This window comes from Podarcis bocagei (assembly GCF_964188305.1).
Source record: "Podarcis bocagei genome assembly, chromosome: 2".
NCBI classification, from domain to species: domain Eukaryota; kingdom Metazoa; phylum Chordata; class Lepidosauria; order Squamata; family Lacertidae; genus Podarcis; species Podarcis bocagei.
In genome coordinates, this window is record NC_138126.1 from 13,920,473 (window position 1) to 13,937,008 (window position 16,536).

General features: G+C 42.8%; 1 protein-coding gene across 2 annotated transcripts; it reads left to right on the top strand.

The window, feature by feature from the left end:
- Positions 1-6: 6 nt before the first annotated feature.
- Positions 7-16,383, top strand: LOC308580850 (uncharacterized protein). Of its 2 annotated transcripts, none has more exons than XM_081183078.1 (4): positions 7-1,755; positions 9,415-9,560; positions 14,599-14,695; positions 14,797-16,383. In XM_081183078.1, the coding sequence occupies exons 2-4, from the start codon at positions 9,453-9,455 to the stop codon at positions 15,984-15,986; spliced, it is 1,395 nt and encodes a 464-aa protein (XP_081039204.1). In that variant the 5' UTR covers positions 7-1,755; positions 9,415-9,452; the 3' UTR covers positions 15,987-16,383. The 2 variants fall into 2 exon arrangements, with proteins under 2 accessions (XP_081039204.1, XP_081039205.1); XM_081183079.1 differs by having other exon boundaries at positions 14,800-16,383.
- The last annotated feature ends 153 nt before the right edge of the window (positions 16,384-16,536 follow it).

Sequence of the window (16,536 nt, forward strand, 5' to 3'; positions counted from 1 at the left end):
GCTAGGGTTCAGTAGGAAAGGGAATGCAAATAAACTCCAGGTACCATAATGCCATGATACAAATCGATGATGGGACCACATTTGGAATCCTGTGTACAGTTCTGGCTGGCTCACCCCAAAAAGGATATTGTAGAGTTGGAAAAGCTTCAGAAAAGGGCCACCAAAATGATTGAGGGGATAAAGTGAGCTCCCCTTCCCATGAGGAAACATTGGGACTTTTTAGTTTAGAGAACAGGTGAGAAAGAGGCAACATGATAGAAGTGTCAAAATTATGCATGTTATGGAGAAGGTGAATAAAGGTTTCTGCCTTGTAACACTAGCACTTGAAGACTTCCAATTAAGCTCAAGGTTGGAAGATTCAGGACAGATAAGAGAAAGTAGAAATTTAGCCGCACACGCGTTGCGGGGGGAGGTGGGGAGGAGCAGGCAGGCAAAAAGAAGTAGAAATTCACATGCTGCATTGTTAATCTTTGGAACTCACTCCCACAGGAGGCAGTGAGGAACACTATCCTAAATAGTTTAAACAGTGCTTACTCCCCCCTAAAAAAGTGTTTAGGGGTACTCTCATTTTCCTACTCATATTGAAATACTGCCCCTCAATGAGGCCCAACTTAGATTTACAAAATGTTTAGGGATATGTATCCCCCCCCAGACAAAAAGCACCGGTTTAAAAAGAGGGTTAGACATATTGATGGAGGAGAGGGCTCCCTATGGGTGTTAGCTATGATGGTTGTGCTCTGCCTCCACAGTTAAAGGCAGTAATTCTTCTGAACCCCACTTGATGGAAACTGCAGGAGGGGAGAGGTCTCTTCTGCTCAAATCCTGCTTGTGGGTTTCCCACAGGCATCTTGTCAGCCACTGTGAGGGCAAAATGCTGAACTAGGTGAGCCACTGACCTGATCCAGCAGGCTCTTATGTTCTTATTTCTGACTTTGAAATAAGTAACTCGAGACAACTCTGGATGGAACTGTTTATTGAGCATCCATCCTGATTTGCTTCATTAATGTCTTCCTGTTAATAATGATTCAGTCATCCCATAATTTTCAGTGCCTTTCCCCTTCACTTTCCTAACTCCCCAAAGTCTCTTAAATGTAACGACGTGGATTTCTTGTGCTAAACTGGTAGCATCTTGGTAAAAAGCTCTGCTTTTTGCAAGCGATTGTAGGCCTTCTCTTCAAAGGAATGATGTGACCTTGTGATATTTGCAATCTTCTGAATAGACCCAAATATTTACTGTCTGAATGAATACATCTCTCTCTGTGTTGCAATGAAATACACAAAACTTTTTTTTTTTAAAGAAAGGCGTTGGGGGGGGGGGCAGGAGAAAGAGAGAAGCTGCACCGGTCTAACTCCTGCCTGCAACCCAAAGGACCACAGCAGCAGCCGTTCAAGAGATCGGGGTGTGTGGCTGCAAAGACCCTCTCCTTTCCTCCCCAATGGAGGCCTGAAGCCGTTTTGTCCCTTCTTTCCCCGTGAATGAGATCCCAAGGGTTAAATCAACAGAGCTGCATTTGCACAGAGAGGCCTGGACAGCTGTGAAGGAAGCTGCCCATGGCCTTTTCCTGCAGGCGATAGTAAACTTGGTGGTTTGTGGGGCTTCCTACCCCTTCGTGGATTTTAAATATATACGTTTATTTAAATATATATATATTTAAAATATTGCTAGCCTCTGGGCAACTTGGACTGCAGAGATTTCTTGAAAAGGAAGTTGCATCACCAAGGCGGCGGCTGGCTGGTGCAGGGAAAGAGAAAGAGGTGCGTTGATGGAGGTAGAGGAGGAAAGGGGCGGTTGGGGGAAAGGAGAAACTCTCCCTGCAGAGGAGGCGTTTGAAATGACACAGGAGAAGGCAGTGCGAAAGGGGAAACCGCCAACAACACCCTGCATCTCCTTCCCCTCCTGCCTTCCTGCCACCCACCAGAATGCAGACCGAGGAGGGAGAAGGGGACTAGGTCCGCAGCTCTGAAACAAAAGGGTTTTTCTACCCAACTGCATTATTCTCACCGAAATTAACAGGCTAGCTCTTAGAAGAAGTAACTCTGGGATGCCATCCCTAGTTGGTATTTGGCTTCATAATAAATTCAACAATGAATTCTGCATCATTCAGAGAGAGAGAGAGATCTTTATGGATTTAGCATTCTTGCATATAGTGTGACCTATTTATTTTACAGCTTAGCTCCTGTGCTTCTAACAGAAGCTTGCTGTTGTGATAGGAATTTTATGGTCTTAGATATATAGTAATGTTCATAACTGCACATACATAGATCAGTACAGGAAGGCAAACCTGGAACCATTTTGATTCCTAAACTGACCAAATCCCTTCTCTGCAAGGTTAAAAATGGAAAAGCCTCCCCATTGTCTCTTCCTTTAATCTGTGTTTGAATAAGGTGTGAGCCTGTGACCTGGCCCAGGAAATAAGTATTTTAGCATTACAAAAGAATGGCCAGGCTTCCCCAGAAAATCCAATCAAGGAACCTGCTAGACAGGAGATAAACAAGGAGAAGAGAAAAACAACATTTAAATTTCTGTGATGTAGGTGGGATGTATCTGAGGGGTGGTCTTAGGTCACACCCCTTCTGTGATGTATGCATAATGTTTCTGGGGGTGGTCCTGATCTAGAGAAGGGGAATTTCAAAAGTCTTTATAAGGCCTTGCAGGCTATTGTTCTGGGTCCTCTTCCTCTCCTGCGTGTGAGGGGGGTACCCTGTTGCAACAGATCAATAAAGATCAAGCTTACTAGCTGCTTTGCTTCTCAATATTCTCTGGTTGGCCTCTGTTATTTTCTCCTACCAATAGGGAACCTATGTAAGGACTCTATATGGGCTCTTGGATACCCCATAAGGGAAAAGGGCATATTTTTATTTACAACAGATGGCGACCACGCACGAAGGGACTTTTGGTTACCCGGATTCTGGGAGGAGGAAGGACTGGTTATCCAGCGCGCACCAGGCAGTTTGCCAGGAGGAATAACCAGTCTTCCATCGGTCCCAGGGTCTGGCAATAACTTGGAGTTCAGCGAGGCTAACCAGGGGAAGCAAAGCTTGATCAGGCCGGCCTTAAACAACCAGTCAAGAGATCCCGGGATCACCAGGACAGCGCTTGCGAAGTGAGTATGAGTAGGAAAAATGGGTAGTGGGGTGGGATTCTGCAAACCACAGCAAACCTATACTTCTCAAATCCTTACTTCTTTCCTCACTTTAACTCTTGAAAAAATTGCCTTCTACTCCTTTCTGTCCCCTCGATCTCAACACCAGCCTTAGCCCTTCGGAGTATGCCCAGGCAAAGGTTGTGTGTGATTTCTTCCACTTAACTCTGTATGCCAACCTATTCCTTCGGAGTTTTGCCCAGAAAGGTTGTGCAATTTCTTCTGCACTGAAAACTATAATTCCCAAAACTATAACTCCCAGGTGTAGCCGCACCTCTGCCATGGCGATCTTTGTTAGAGATGACCTGTGAGCGGAGAAAGCAAGGGCACCTGATTCCTTTCCTTCTTTGTCATTTCTGAGTCTCAATCTGGCATTGCAAGTGTGCAAGCGTTCAGTAGGGACTCTGAGTTAGATTGTAAAAGGCAGGGAGGTTGCTGTGAGTTGTAGAATAGAGATTAAGTGAGGTATCCCCAGGTTTTTCCCCTCGGAGATTTGTCCAGGTATCCCCAGGTTTTTTCCCTCGGATCCCCAGGTTTTTCCCTCGGAGATTTGTCCAGGTATTCCCAGGTTTTTTCCCTTGGATCCCCAAGTTTTCCCATCGGAGATTTGTCCAGGTATCCCCAAGTTTTTTTTGTCCAGGTTTCCCCTTTTCCGGACCCTTCGGAGTTTTGCCCAGGTCCAAAACCCTTTTAATTGAAAATGGGTGCACCTCAGTCAAAAGAAAAATAGTCCCCAGACCCCTGGCGTGAAAGAAGCCCAGTTGGTGCTTACTTCCCGCCTGGACTCTGACAGTCCCCTTCAATTGCAAGTATACCTGTGTTCCAGTCTAAGTTAACCTAATGTTTCTGCTGCAAAAGCCTAGTTGAGCCAACTGCTCTCTCAAGCTAAGATGCAGTGTATGTATTTCATTAAGCATATGCCTATGAAAGTATGGTGTTCCTTCTAAGAAAAATATCTGAGTCCAGTTTTAACTTTGATCTGGTTGGACAGAAGAGTTATTGTAAGGCTCCTGATATCAGTCTCTATAAGACGTCCTGGCCTCTTTTCTTAGAAAATGTCCCCCCTTGTTTCATTCTGTCTCTTTCAGGGTTTTTTCCCTTTCTCCTTCTCATTCTGTGCCAGGTAAATTTACTCCCGAGTAAGCTTCCTTTAAAGGAAACTGCAAAGGGGGGGGGCATAAATTAGGCTTACTATTCCTCTGCAAGTTCAGGAAAAATTGTTCACTCTTGTATTCCTTTTAAATCAAATCTATGGCTGTTTAAACTTTGCTTTATAAAAGATCCTCTCCCTATCTTAGGAAAAATGTTAACTTCAATCTTCTTTTAAAGATAATTTCTATAGGAATTTTCACTCTTTAGTCTAAGGAAGTAAACACTCACTCAAACTAGCTTCAAGATCTGTATAGAATTGGGTACTTTTATTTTCCTTTTCCTTAGTACATGATAGGCGCATGGTTTGTGATAGGCGCATGGCTTGTGATCTCTTCCCCAGTTGTGTCTGTGTACATAAGTATGTGTGTGTTTCTGGTAGTACAAATCTTGCTATGAACCCTGTATTTTAGGGTTGGACTAGATGACCCCAGGGTCCCTTTCAACTCTCCCAATTTGTGGCTGTGTGGAAGACCATGTGTCTGCAAGCATTGGAGGGTAATTCTTAAATTCTGGTGTGGTAATGGAGTTGAAATTCAGCCTAGCTTTGCTTTTTAGTTTTAAAGGTGAGAGGTAAAAGCCATGATGTTTTGAAGCACAACTGGTAATATCAAGCATTTGAGTGATTACAGTATTTATCATTTTGTCTACTATTTTTTTTTAATCAAACTTAAAAGTCAATTCAAAGTTTAAGCACATACAAATGAATAATCAAGTACAATTAGCCTTGGACATTCCTGTAAATTAAGGCGCAGAAAATAATATTAATAATAATAATAATAATTTTTTGTCTGCAAATGGTAAGGCTGAAATGACTGAGAATGTTAAAAAATCCTATGAATTCTAACGCTCTGGCCATTTTTACTCATAAATAAGAGAGCGGTTGATTGTTCCGCGAATGGCCAGAGGGATATTAGCCCTTTCCTGTACATAAAGGAAGCTTGGGCTGAATGGTGAATACTTGAATTGCTGAGTTTCTCTTTTTTGTTTTAAAATCTAACCCTATTTTAAAAAACCACTCCTTACCTGGCCATTTTTACTCATAAATAAGAGAGCGGTTGATTGTTCCGCGAATGACCAGATAAAATGACCAATAATGATAGCCCTTTCCTGTACATAAAGGAAGCTTGGGCTGAAATTGCTAGCTTTGGTGAATTCTTAAATTGCTGAGTTTCTCTTTTTTGTTGTTTTAAAATCTAACCCTATTTTTAAAATCTACTCCTTACCTTTCCCTTCCTTATTCTAATTGAGCCAAAAGATGCAACATTTTCAATGGTATAAAAGGTTTGCTGAGACATGAACTCTGCACATGCACAGAGGCTAGATCAGCTTACAAAAGAGAGAGAGAGAGAAAGGAGGGGGGGATGAGAAGGTTTGGAGAGCCTGAAACCTATACAAATTTCCTTATGTAAAACTTGGGAGCCATTGAGGGAAATCATCCTTAATGTGTTTTGCTCCAGGAAGACAATAGTTAAGTACTTGACATGCCAAATTCTTTTCACAGGTAAATATCAAAGCACTCCCACTGTGAGTTCCTCTCTTGAGTAGTTTCTCCCCCCCCCCCAATGGGATTTAAATTTCATAAGTTTTTTTTGTGTGTGTGTGTGTGTGTATGTGTATATGCCTATGCATTTTAGGAATAGCATTTCCTGACAGACCTCTCACATGAAATAATTTTCCCTTTTAACAGAGTGTCCCTTCTTTTCTCCCACAGCACAAATGATAATGAAGGGATGCAAACAGTGATTTAAATACTCTATAAAAAGTAAATGCATTTGTTTTTCCTTTTGTCTTTCTTCACTTAAAGCCAAACAGTCACTTTCTTTCTGTTCAGCAAAACAAGTCTGAATCCCTGCTACATTAGTTGATTTCCTTCTATCTCTTTGTGGCTTTGACACTTTAAGTTACAAATAATCTGTTTTCATTTATTTAATCAGTTTCTCCATGATGTCTATGAAGTTAATCGAAGCACAACCAAACATTGTTTGAGCATTTCTTACTAATTCTGTCATTTTGGCTAGTGCAAGGTACCTGCACAACTTTAAAATTGCCATTCATTTTTTTATTGGTATTAACTCATTTCCCAGTATTAACATTACAGCTGATGTTGTCACATCAAGAAACACTCTTTTATTTTCATTTGGGATGTTAGAATGCCAAAACAGATTACTTCAGGTTGCTTATTAATTGTGTGTCTTAGCATTTATTTATTTTTGGTTCCTCATAGGTCATTTGTGTGTGTGTGTTTTACTTTGGGGACATGTTCATCACATGTTGAAAGTCAGTTTCATGAAGTTCTTTTATTGGATAGCACATGGTGAATTTTAAGTTTTCCCCATTGTTTTCCCTTTTTCCCCCCAGTCCAGTAGTAATCTGTGTGGTTTTGATAATATCTTTGTACTATTTAATAATAGTTATTTTCTGAATCTGATGTTTTTGTCTCAAGTCCATTTTCATCTAACTGGTAATTAATTTTTTGCTTTCTTTTTATTTTTTAACCTTTGTATTTTTACAGTTCTCTTTCTCTACATGTGGAGTAATTTTTTATTTTTAATATGAAAAGAACAACAACAACAAAAATTAAGTGAAGGAAAGCAAACAAACTTAGCAGATAATAACAGTAATTATATGGAAATGTGATAATGAATAAAATGTTTCATCCACTAAGATTGTTATTATTTGCAGCTTCCCATGGAAACTGGAGGACATCCTTTTTGCCTTTTGCCCCTTTCTTGTCTAACTGTGTTTAAGTCTCCCCAAAACCCTGCCCCCTTACAGGATATCACTTCTACAGATGTGCAATGATGAAAAGCAGCAACAACCCCTCAACTCAGTTCTTCACTATCACAAGACCAGAGTTTTCAAAGTGCCCACAGCTATCTCTTTCAAAGGCTATAGACTGACGGGGGGGGGGGGGGCTGACAAAGGGGGGAGGAGTTGAATTGCAAGGACATTTTTTCACTTGAACCTCAAGCCTCTGCTCCAGGATTCAAAAGATACATACGTAAAAGATCGCAATTGTGTCAAGATATGCAACAGATATTTAATTATTTTGTTTTGTATTATGTGTTATTATGTAAGAATGTTGAAATGTGTCTGACAGTGTGATTTCCACAAAGGGGGGCAATTTTTTTTCCTGTGTGTAACTGTTTTTATGTTTAATGTCTTATTGCTTACACACCAATGGAGAATTCTCATGCATTTTATACTTTCTAATAGCTCACACTATTGTGTAGTCCAATGTTTAGATCAATTTATAACCACATTGTTCCACCTGGCACTCTGCCAACTTTCCCTATCCATTTTAATATGTGTTAAACCTCTTTTTGCCAATGACAAACTTCTGGACCCATAAAACACCAGGTACATGAAGGTGGATATGCTTTGGTTTAGCAGGAATGATTCCTTATAGACTTAAATTGACTTATTTGGACAACTGCCCTTGTTAAGAATGGTTTTCTTTTAACAGATTGGTTTGAAGACTTGAGAACCATGGGGCAAGATAAATTCAAATTGGACTCAGTTTGAATTGGGCAAGTGTATCCAGGCTGCAATTAGCTTTTTGGTCCTTTAAGTGCAAGTGAGCAACTTCTCATGAGCCCAAGACCACAGCCTATAATAAAATCCCATAGCTAAAGGCCAAGGCGAAGACCTCTCCCTCACGAGATGCCCAAAACCTGTGCCAGCTATGGTGAATGCCAGGCGACATGGTTAAATGAAAGCCCTGAGGGGATTCAACAGACAAGATGTGTTGCTGTAGCACTATGTCAGTGTGAGACCACAGAAGAGCTACCTTGACACCTGAGAACACTAAAATGGTGGGGGGGAAGCAAACTGCACTTTTCAGTCATTAGTGGACCTTACCTTCCTGCTAGGTGTAAAGCATAGAACACTATTGAGTAAATGGTCTCTCCCAAAGTGTTAGAATGCCACAAGCAATTTAGTAGCAAAACGCAACATGTGTTATTTTTATATGATATATTCATACAAAGACATCCATTTACAACATACGATGTTATTATTTGTGGGGCAAAAATTTTTAAGAAAAATTCTAGCCCCAGAGGGGGGAATATTGTGATAGGAATTTTATGGTCTTAGATATATAGTAATGTTCATAACTGCACATACATAGATCAGTACAGGAAGGCAAACCTGGAACCATTTTGATTCCTAAACTGACCAAATCCCTTCTCTGCAAGGTTAAAAATGGAAAAGCCTCCCCATTGTCTCTTCCTTTAATCTGTGTTTGAATAAGGTGTGAGCCTGTGACCTGGCCCAGGAAATAAGTATTTTAGCATTACAAAAGAATGGCCAGGCTTCCCCAGAAAATCCAATCAAGGAACCTGCTAGACAGGAGATAAACAAGGAGAAGAGAAAAACAACATTTAAATTTCTGTGATGTAGGTGGGATGTATCTGAGGGGTGGTCTTAGGTCACACCCCTTCTGTGATGTATGCATAATGTTTCTGGGGGTGGTCCTGATCTAGAGAAGGGGAATTTCAAAAGTCTTTATAAGGCCTTGCAGGCTATTGTTCTGGGTCCTCTTCCTCTCCTGCGTGTGAGGGGGGTACCCTGTTGCAACAGATCAATAAAGATCAAGCTTACTAGCTGCTTTGCTTCTCAATATTCTCTGGTTGGCCTCTGTTATTTTCTCCTACCAATAGGGAACCTATGTAAGGACTCTATATGGGCTCTTGGATACCCCATAAGGGAAAAGGGCATATTTTTATTTACAACACTGTGGAGAATATCTTACAGTGAAGGAGGGTGGAGAGCCTGGGGCCCTCCTCCAGATCAGCCCCAGCAAGCAAAGCCAGAGATTATGGGAGTTGCAGTCTGGCAACATCTAGAGGGCCATAGTTACCCAAGCCTTGATCTATACATAGGTATTTATTTGTTTAAATGTTTGTAGAAAGTCCACACATATAAAATATCAAAGTGGTGCGCAGCAAGTGCTATAAAACCTAAGATCCCATGAAAACACTGCTAAATGATTGTAAATATGTCTTTGCCATTGTATTTATATATCGCTTGCATTTCATTTGCGCTGACGCTGCCCCTGTCAGTTTTTGACAAAGGGCACTCTGGAAATAAAAGAAACAATTTCACCTGCTTGTTTCAGAACGCTTTTGAGTGACACCGCAGCGATTTTTCTGTGAAATGGAGAACTGGGTTCAGGATCGAGGGCCAGAGATCTGTGCTCAGGTCGTGGCCCTGGCAGAGGATTTCCTACTGAGGCAGCAGGAGAATGAGAGATGGAGCGTGCAGGTGAGAGGGAAGGAATTCACTCTCCATGGATGCTTGTCTCACACCTACATTGCAGTTTCTGAAGTTTTGCGGGGGGGGGGGGATTCTATCAGGGTCCCACCAAGATTGGTGGGGATTTTTTTGGTGGGGAGGGGGGCAAGTGTATTCTGTAATATGTCATTGGACTTACCCACACTATATATTTCTAGCACTTTTATACTACTCTAATTGTCAGGGTTTCCCCTAAAGACTCCTGGGAATTGTAGTTTGTTAAGGCAGGGGTAACCCAGCTGGATGGGCGATATATAAGTAATAAATTACTGTGTTGTTATAAGGGTGTTGAGAATTGTTAGGAGAAACCCCTCTGATCCCCCTCACAGAACTACAATTTCCAGAGTTCCTTTGGAGAGAGGATTGACTGTAAAAGCTCTTGAAATCTGTAGTGTGGGTGTGCCCATTGATGCAAAAATGGTGTATTAATGATGGATTCGTACTGGACCATCCATCGTTCTGCTTTATAAACTGTTCTGTGATCCTTCCACAATGTTACTGCATTATTGCTGTGTGGAGCGGGACTCTTGCACTGTAAAAAGTGGGACCCAGAAACCCACACTGGAACATATGTGGTATAAAAACTTACAGGAGTTCAGCAGGAAGCTACAGGACATGCACTGATTGGAAACGAAGAAGCATGCCTGCCCCAAACTTTCACTGTACTGTATTGAAACTGGGATTGTGTGTGACTGCCCTAAGACCATAATGAGTGCAAGTCAAGGACCTCTATATAACAGTCCATTGCTTAGACAGAATTGCTCAGGACTTTCAGGGATTAAAGGCACGTCAGATTTGGCTGCCTCAAAACAATTAACTAAATCAGCATCTTCTTTCTGTTTTTGGGCAAAACTATGTTTTTTATAAAAGGAACCAGAAGGGCTTCATTTCTCCCCTCAGAGATCTGTTCCTCAGCTCTGTCTCCTTTGGCAACAGTAGCATTCCCCTCAGCATGGGGTGACTGTTTACCCCCCTTTGAGCGAGTAACTACGAAAGAACTCTGTACATGCTCTAAGAGATCCCATCTGACCAGCACAGTAATCTGATCAGCAGTAGGAATCTCCGCAGAAATAGCAACCCGCCACTTCCCTGACCAATCTTGGAACTTAACATGGATTTCTGCAACTGGTAATACCTCAGGGTGTTTCAAAATTCCTTTTTGAAACCAGTGTGGTGTAGTGGTTAAGAGCGGTAGTCTTGTAATCTGGGGAACCGGGTTCGCGTCTCTGCTCCTCCACATGCAGCTGCTGGGTGACCTTGGGCCAGTCACACTTCTCTGAAGTCTCTCAGCCCCACTCACCTCACAGAGTGTTTGTTGTGGGGGAGGAAGGGAAAGGAGATTGTTAGCCGCTTTGAGACTCCTAAAGGGGAGTGAAAGGCGGGATATCAAATCTAAACTCTTCTTCTTCTTCTAATCACATAACTTTTCCTGGAATTATTTTGGTGGGACAGATTATCTCTGGGTGGACAATAGTGACTTGCGAACTTGTATCTTTTAACCCTAGAAATCTCCTCCCTTCAATCCAAATATTTTCCCCAGCATTTTTCAAAAGAAGATTGTCTTGTTTAATAGTGTAGCAATGTGCCACTTTAGCCTCCACCACTTCAGCAGGCTTCAGCCTATCCTGACTAGCTTGGCTCTCCTCAGCTGCTTTGATACAATAGGTTTTTTCCGGAGGGCTAATATTGACAGACTTTTACCCTCCAGCTCTACAATTAAAACTTTTGTGGCCAAATTTTCCACATCCCCAGCATTTCAGTTCTTTGGGATTTGTATAATTTGTTTCCCACCCTTTCTCCTCAGTGAGACTGGTGTTTGCTTGGGCCTTGTCATTTTGCCCTTTTGACAATGGCCTATTTCCCTTGTCTGTCTCTGAAGATGGGTTTCCCTTTGCCTGTTGGAATTTATTTCTGTTAGTCCCCCACACTTTCCTGCCAAAACTTGGTTCATCAAAACTTGGTCCCTTATTTCATTTATTTGGTCAGCTAAGTTAGTAGCTTCTTGAAGTGATTGTGGGTGTCTTTCCTTTATAAGATATTTTAATTGGCCATTTATCGGTTCATAAAATTGTTCCAGAGCAAACACTTCTCTGATTTTTGGAACAGAGTCTGCCCTCTCCACTTTGTGAGGTAGTTTGAGATTTTAGCCCCAAGCTGAGCGTATGTCTCCTCCTTCACTTTAGTCACACTTTTAAATTTCTTTCTCAGTTGTTCTGAGGTAATCCCAAACCTGGTGTATATTAGTTGCTTAAACATATCAAATTTTTTGGATTGGTCCTCTGTCATTTGAGCATAAATTTCAACTAATGCCCCACTTATCCTGGCTCTAAGTATCTTCATCTTATCTTCATCTTTCACTTGAAAATCTTGACAAGCTCTTTCAAAAGATATAATAAAAGCCTCAGGGCTATCTTTTCCCTTAAACTCAGGAAAACGCTTTAAATCTACCTTCACTTGAGTTTGACTACTGGTGTTATTACTATTATTTTGATTCTCCATAGCTGCTAATTCCAGTTTCCTCATCTCCAGCTGAAATTGCATTCTTTCACTCTCCTGCTCAGCCCTAATTCTTTCGCTCTCAGCTTTAATTCTTTCTAATTCCAATTTATATTGTTCTAACTTCCACTTTTCAAAGTCTTCAGAGAATTTTGGACCTCCTGCCTCAGGTTGAATATTAGTTACATTTTCTAAACTCTGCTCTTCCCTCTGAGGATTTCCATTCTCCTCTCCTTCAGAACTTTCATAAGTTGTTTCCCTCACTGGGTTTCTTATCTTTTTGGGTGGCATATTGTGTGAGTGAGAATTATCAGTAAATTAACAAAATAAGAGAAATTTCCTCTCAGTACTGTTCCTTTTGGTTAGGCTTCTCTCAAGACTCTGGTCCCAAAGTTCTGCTATGGGTTTTCTCTCTAACCCTTCAAGCTTTACTTCCTCTGACCACGAGCCTAAACCCTCTACCAGAACCAACCCACAGACTTATCCTCCCTCTTCTTTCTCCAACTCTCAACTCTCAACTGACTTCCACACAACTCCAACTCTCACTCTAACTCCTCCCCTTGGGTTCCCACTGGCCAATCACTTCACACTCATTTAACCCATTCCTTATGACCCACCTAGGAGGCAAACGCCACACCCTCCTCTGCACACATTCCAGTTTGTCAACATCCTTCTTAAATTGTGGCGCCCAGAATTGGGCACAGTACTCCCAAGTGTTGTCTGACTAAGGAAGAGTAGAGCAGTACTATTATTTCCCTTGATCTGGACACTATACTTCTGTTGATGCAGCCTAGAATAGCATTAGCTTTTTTTGCTGCTGCATCACACTGCTGGCTTATGTTAAGCTTGTGGTCCACCAAGATCCCTAGATCCTTTTCACATGTACTGCTAGCAAGCCAGGTGTCCCCCAATCTATATTTGTGCATCTGGTTCTCCTGCCTAAGTGTAGAACTTTACATTTGTCCCTATTGAAATTCATTTCTTAGCTTGCGCCCAGTTCTCCAATCTGTTATGGTCATTTTGAATTCCGATTCTGTCTTCTGCAGCATTAGCTACCCCTTCCAGTTTGGTGTCATCTGCAAATTTGATGAGTATCCCCTCAATTCCTTCATCCAAGTCATTTATAAAGACATTGAACAACAACAGGCCCAGGACAGGACCCTGCGGTACCCCACTTGTGTCACTTTTTTCCCAGGATGAGAAGGAACCGTTAATGAGTACTCTTTGGGTTCGGTTAGTCAACCAGCTACAAATCCACCTAACAGTTACCTCGTTCAACCTACATTTTACCAGCTTCTTCGCGAGAATATCATGGGGGACTTTGTCAGAAGCCTTACTGAAATCAAGATACACTATGTCCACAGTATTTCCCTGATCCACCAACTATGTAATTACATCAAAAAATAAATCAGATTGGTCTGTCAAGAACAATCATCATGATAGTTCCCTTAGCTATGTCCCCCACAAGAGAGCCCAAAGCTATTCCTCCAAGGAAAGTCCAAAATTCAAGCAAGGACCCCCTAAAAACATGTTGTTGTTGTTTAGTTATTTAGTTGTGTCCGACTCTTCTCGACCCCATGGACCAGAGCATGCCAGGCACTCCTGTCTTCCACTGCCTCCCGCAGTTTGGTCAAACTCATGCTGGTAGCTTCGAGAACACTGTCCAACCATCTCGTCCTCTGTCTTCCCCTTCTCCTTGTGCCCTCAATCTTTCCCAACATCAGGGTCTTTTCCTTTTCTTATTGTAGTCTCAGCTTCACGATCTGTCCTTCCAGTGAGCACTCAGGGCTGATTTCCTTAAGAATGGATAGGTTTGATCTTCTTGCAGTCCATGGGACTCTCAAGAGTCTCCTCCAGCACCATAATTCAGAAGCATCAATTCTTCGGTGATCAGCCTTCTTTATGGTCCAGCTCTCACTTCCATACACTACTGGGAAACCCTAAAAACATATCCCCCCCAAACAACAACCCCCCAAACTCTCAATTCTTAGAAAGTAAAATTTTAAAATGAAGAGGGGTGGGGGCCTTGATAGGAGCCAATGGGGTATCAGTGGATGCCATAACACACCTTGAAGATCTTGGTTCCAAAATATTGGAAACAGCTGGAACAGAGGGATTAATATCTAAAATTTGACTAAAACACCTCTGTTTCTACATGCGAATAGCCCTGCTGGATCAGAGAAAAGTTCTACTCAGTACAGCATCCTGTTTCGTCAACCAGACACCACACTTTTTGTTGCTTTGAAGCTGCAGGATTCGGAAACTGGTATACTGCCCCTGAAGCTGGAGGTTCCATATGCAGCAGCCATGTTTGTCCCCACTGAAAAATATGACCTATCCCACTTTTCAGTTTTGTATTTTGATTCATACTGTGATAGCATTAGATGGGAGAAGTGTATCATTTGGGGTCACGATTATTCATGTAAAAAGTTGCCTTAAAAAACAACCACACATTCTGTTTCTAAGCCTTTCTGCTCCTTTCTGACTCACGTTTATTAATGTTTAACTGCAGGCATTGGCCACAGACCTTTCTGATACTGAGCTGCCTCCCTCAGACACTGAGCAGGAGCAGAGCTTAAAGCAGGAAGATGAGGACACGGTTTCACTCGGTAAGGATTTATTTAATTCCATGCCTGAAGGTTTCATTAGCTGCAACACCATAAAGCTCAAGGGTTGGATTCATCACTTCAAGGTTTTCTGCTTCTCTCAGCAGGTGATGGAAAGGTGAGTGAGATTGAGGAGGACGACAGCCTTGTGCAGGAAGATTCTGAGGCAGACGGCGCTTCTCTTGGAGGAGACAATTGGGGCATCCTTGAGACCGGAGAAACATCTGGAAGCCGCCAGGGCTCAGATGGCCACAAGAAACAGAAGGACATCCCTATTCCGCCTTATGACCAGGACCCCTGGGATCTGAAAGAGCCCAGGATCCGGGCAAGGATCTACAACTATGGGGGGTTGAAGATGTGCATGGACTGTGGGAAAACCTTCAAGCAGAGCTCGAGTTTGTACAGGCACCGGAGACTTCACACTGGAGAGAAACCGTATGGCTGCCCAGAGTGTGGCAAAAGTTTCAGCCGGAAGTCCCACCTCATTGCACACGAGAGAACCCACACAGGGGAGAAGCCCTACGACTGCGCAGAGTGCGGCAAGAGCTTCAGCCGGAAGTCCCACCTAATCACGCATGAGAGGATCCACACAGGGGAGAAGCCGTACAAATGTGGGGAGTGTGGGAAATGCTTCAGCCAGAGCTCAGCCCTCGTGGCTCATGAGAGGTCCCACACCGGTGAGAAACCCTTCACCTGCCCGGACTGCGGGAAGAACTTCCACCGGAGGTCGGGCCTTTCGGCGCACGAGAGGACCCACACGGGGGAGAAGCCGTACAAATGCACAGAATGTGGGAAGAGTTTCAGCCAGAGCTCGGGCCTTTTGGCCCATGAGAGGACCCATACTGGAGAGAAGCCGTACCGGTGCACCGAGTGCGGGAAAAGCTTTTGCGAACGCACAGCTCTCGTTAGACATTTGAGAACCCACACGGGGGAGAAACCATACACGTGCGCAGAGTGTGGGAAGAGCTTCAGCCAGAGCTCGGGTCTCCTGGCACACGAGCGCACCCACACAGGAGAGAAACCGTACAAATGCTCTGACTGTGGGAAGAGCTTTGGGCACCGCTCTGACCTTCTACGACATCAGAGAATCCTCAAAAGAGGGAAGCCATATAAATGCTCTGAGTGCGGGAAATGTTTTGGCCGGGGCTCCGATCTCCTCCAGCACCAGCAAATCCACACAGGGGAGAAGCCATATAAATGCTCCCACTGTGGGAAGTGTTTCAGCTGGCGGTCAAATCTTATTAAGCATGAGAGAATCCACACAAAGGTGAAAACTTACAAATGCGCAGCCTGAGTGCTACGTCTTCTGTCTTAGGACATGAAAGAATCCACACAGACTGGTTGTGGTAATAAGGCTCCAGCTGTGGAAATCGCAGAAAGTGTTCCTGGCTGAATGTCAATAAATGTGATTTTTGGTGGGGGAGGGGGAGGATCTAAAGGAAAGTGGGGAAGAAGAGAAACCCTCATTGGAGGAGCAGCTTCAGTCCTGGGTTGTGTGTTATTAGAAGTCAGAGAATCTATGCTGGAGAAAGGAATGTATCCTTTGCCCTGGCTAACCTGGAATTTCCCATACATATCTCCCAATGGTGTAATTTCCAAAGAGTCTGGTACAGTTGCTGAAAACAGTAGTAGAATTGCAAAACTGGTAGTAATTGTCGACCCCAGCTCTTAAAATTCTGTTCCAAGTCCTAGTTTAGAAATGTTCTTGATACAACATATTTTAATAAGAATGGTGGGAAAATTCCACTACTGTACTGTATACCCATATATATATATACACACACACCTCCTTTTCTTGTTGACAGCAATCCTTTTCGGTCCCAAATTGCTTAGGATATTGTTTC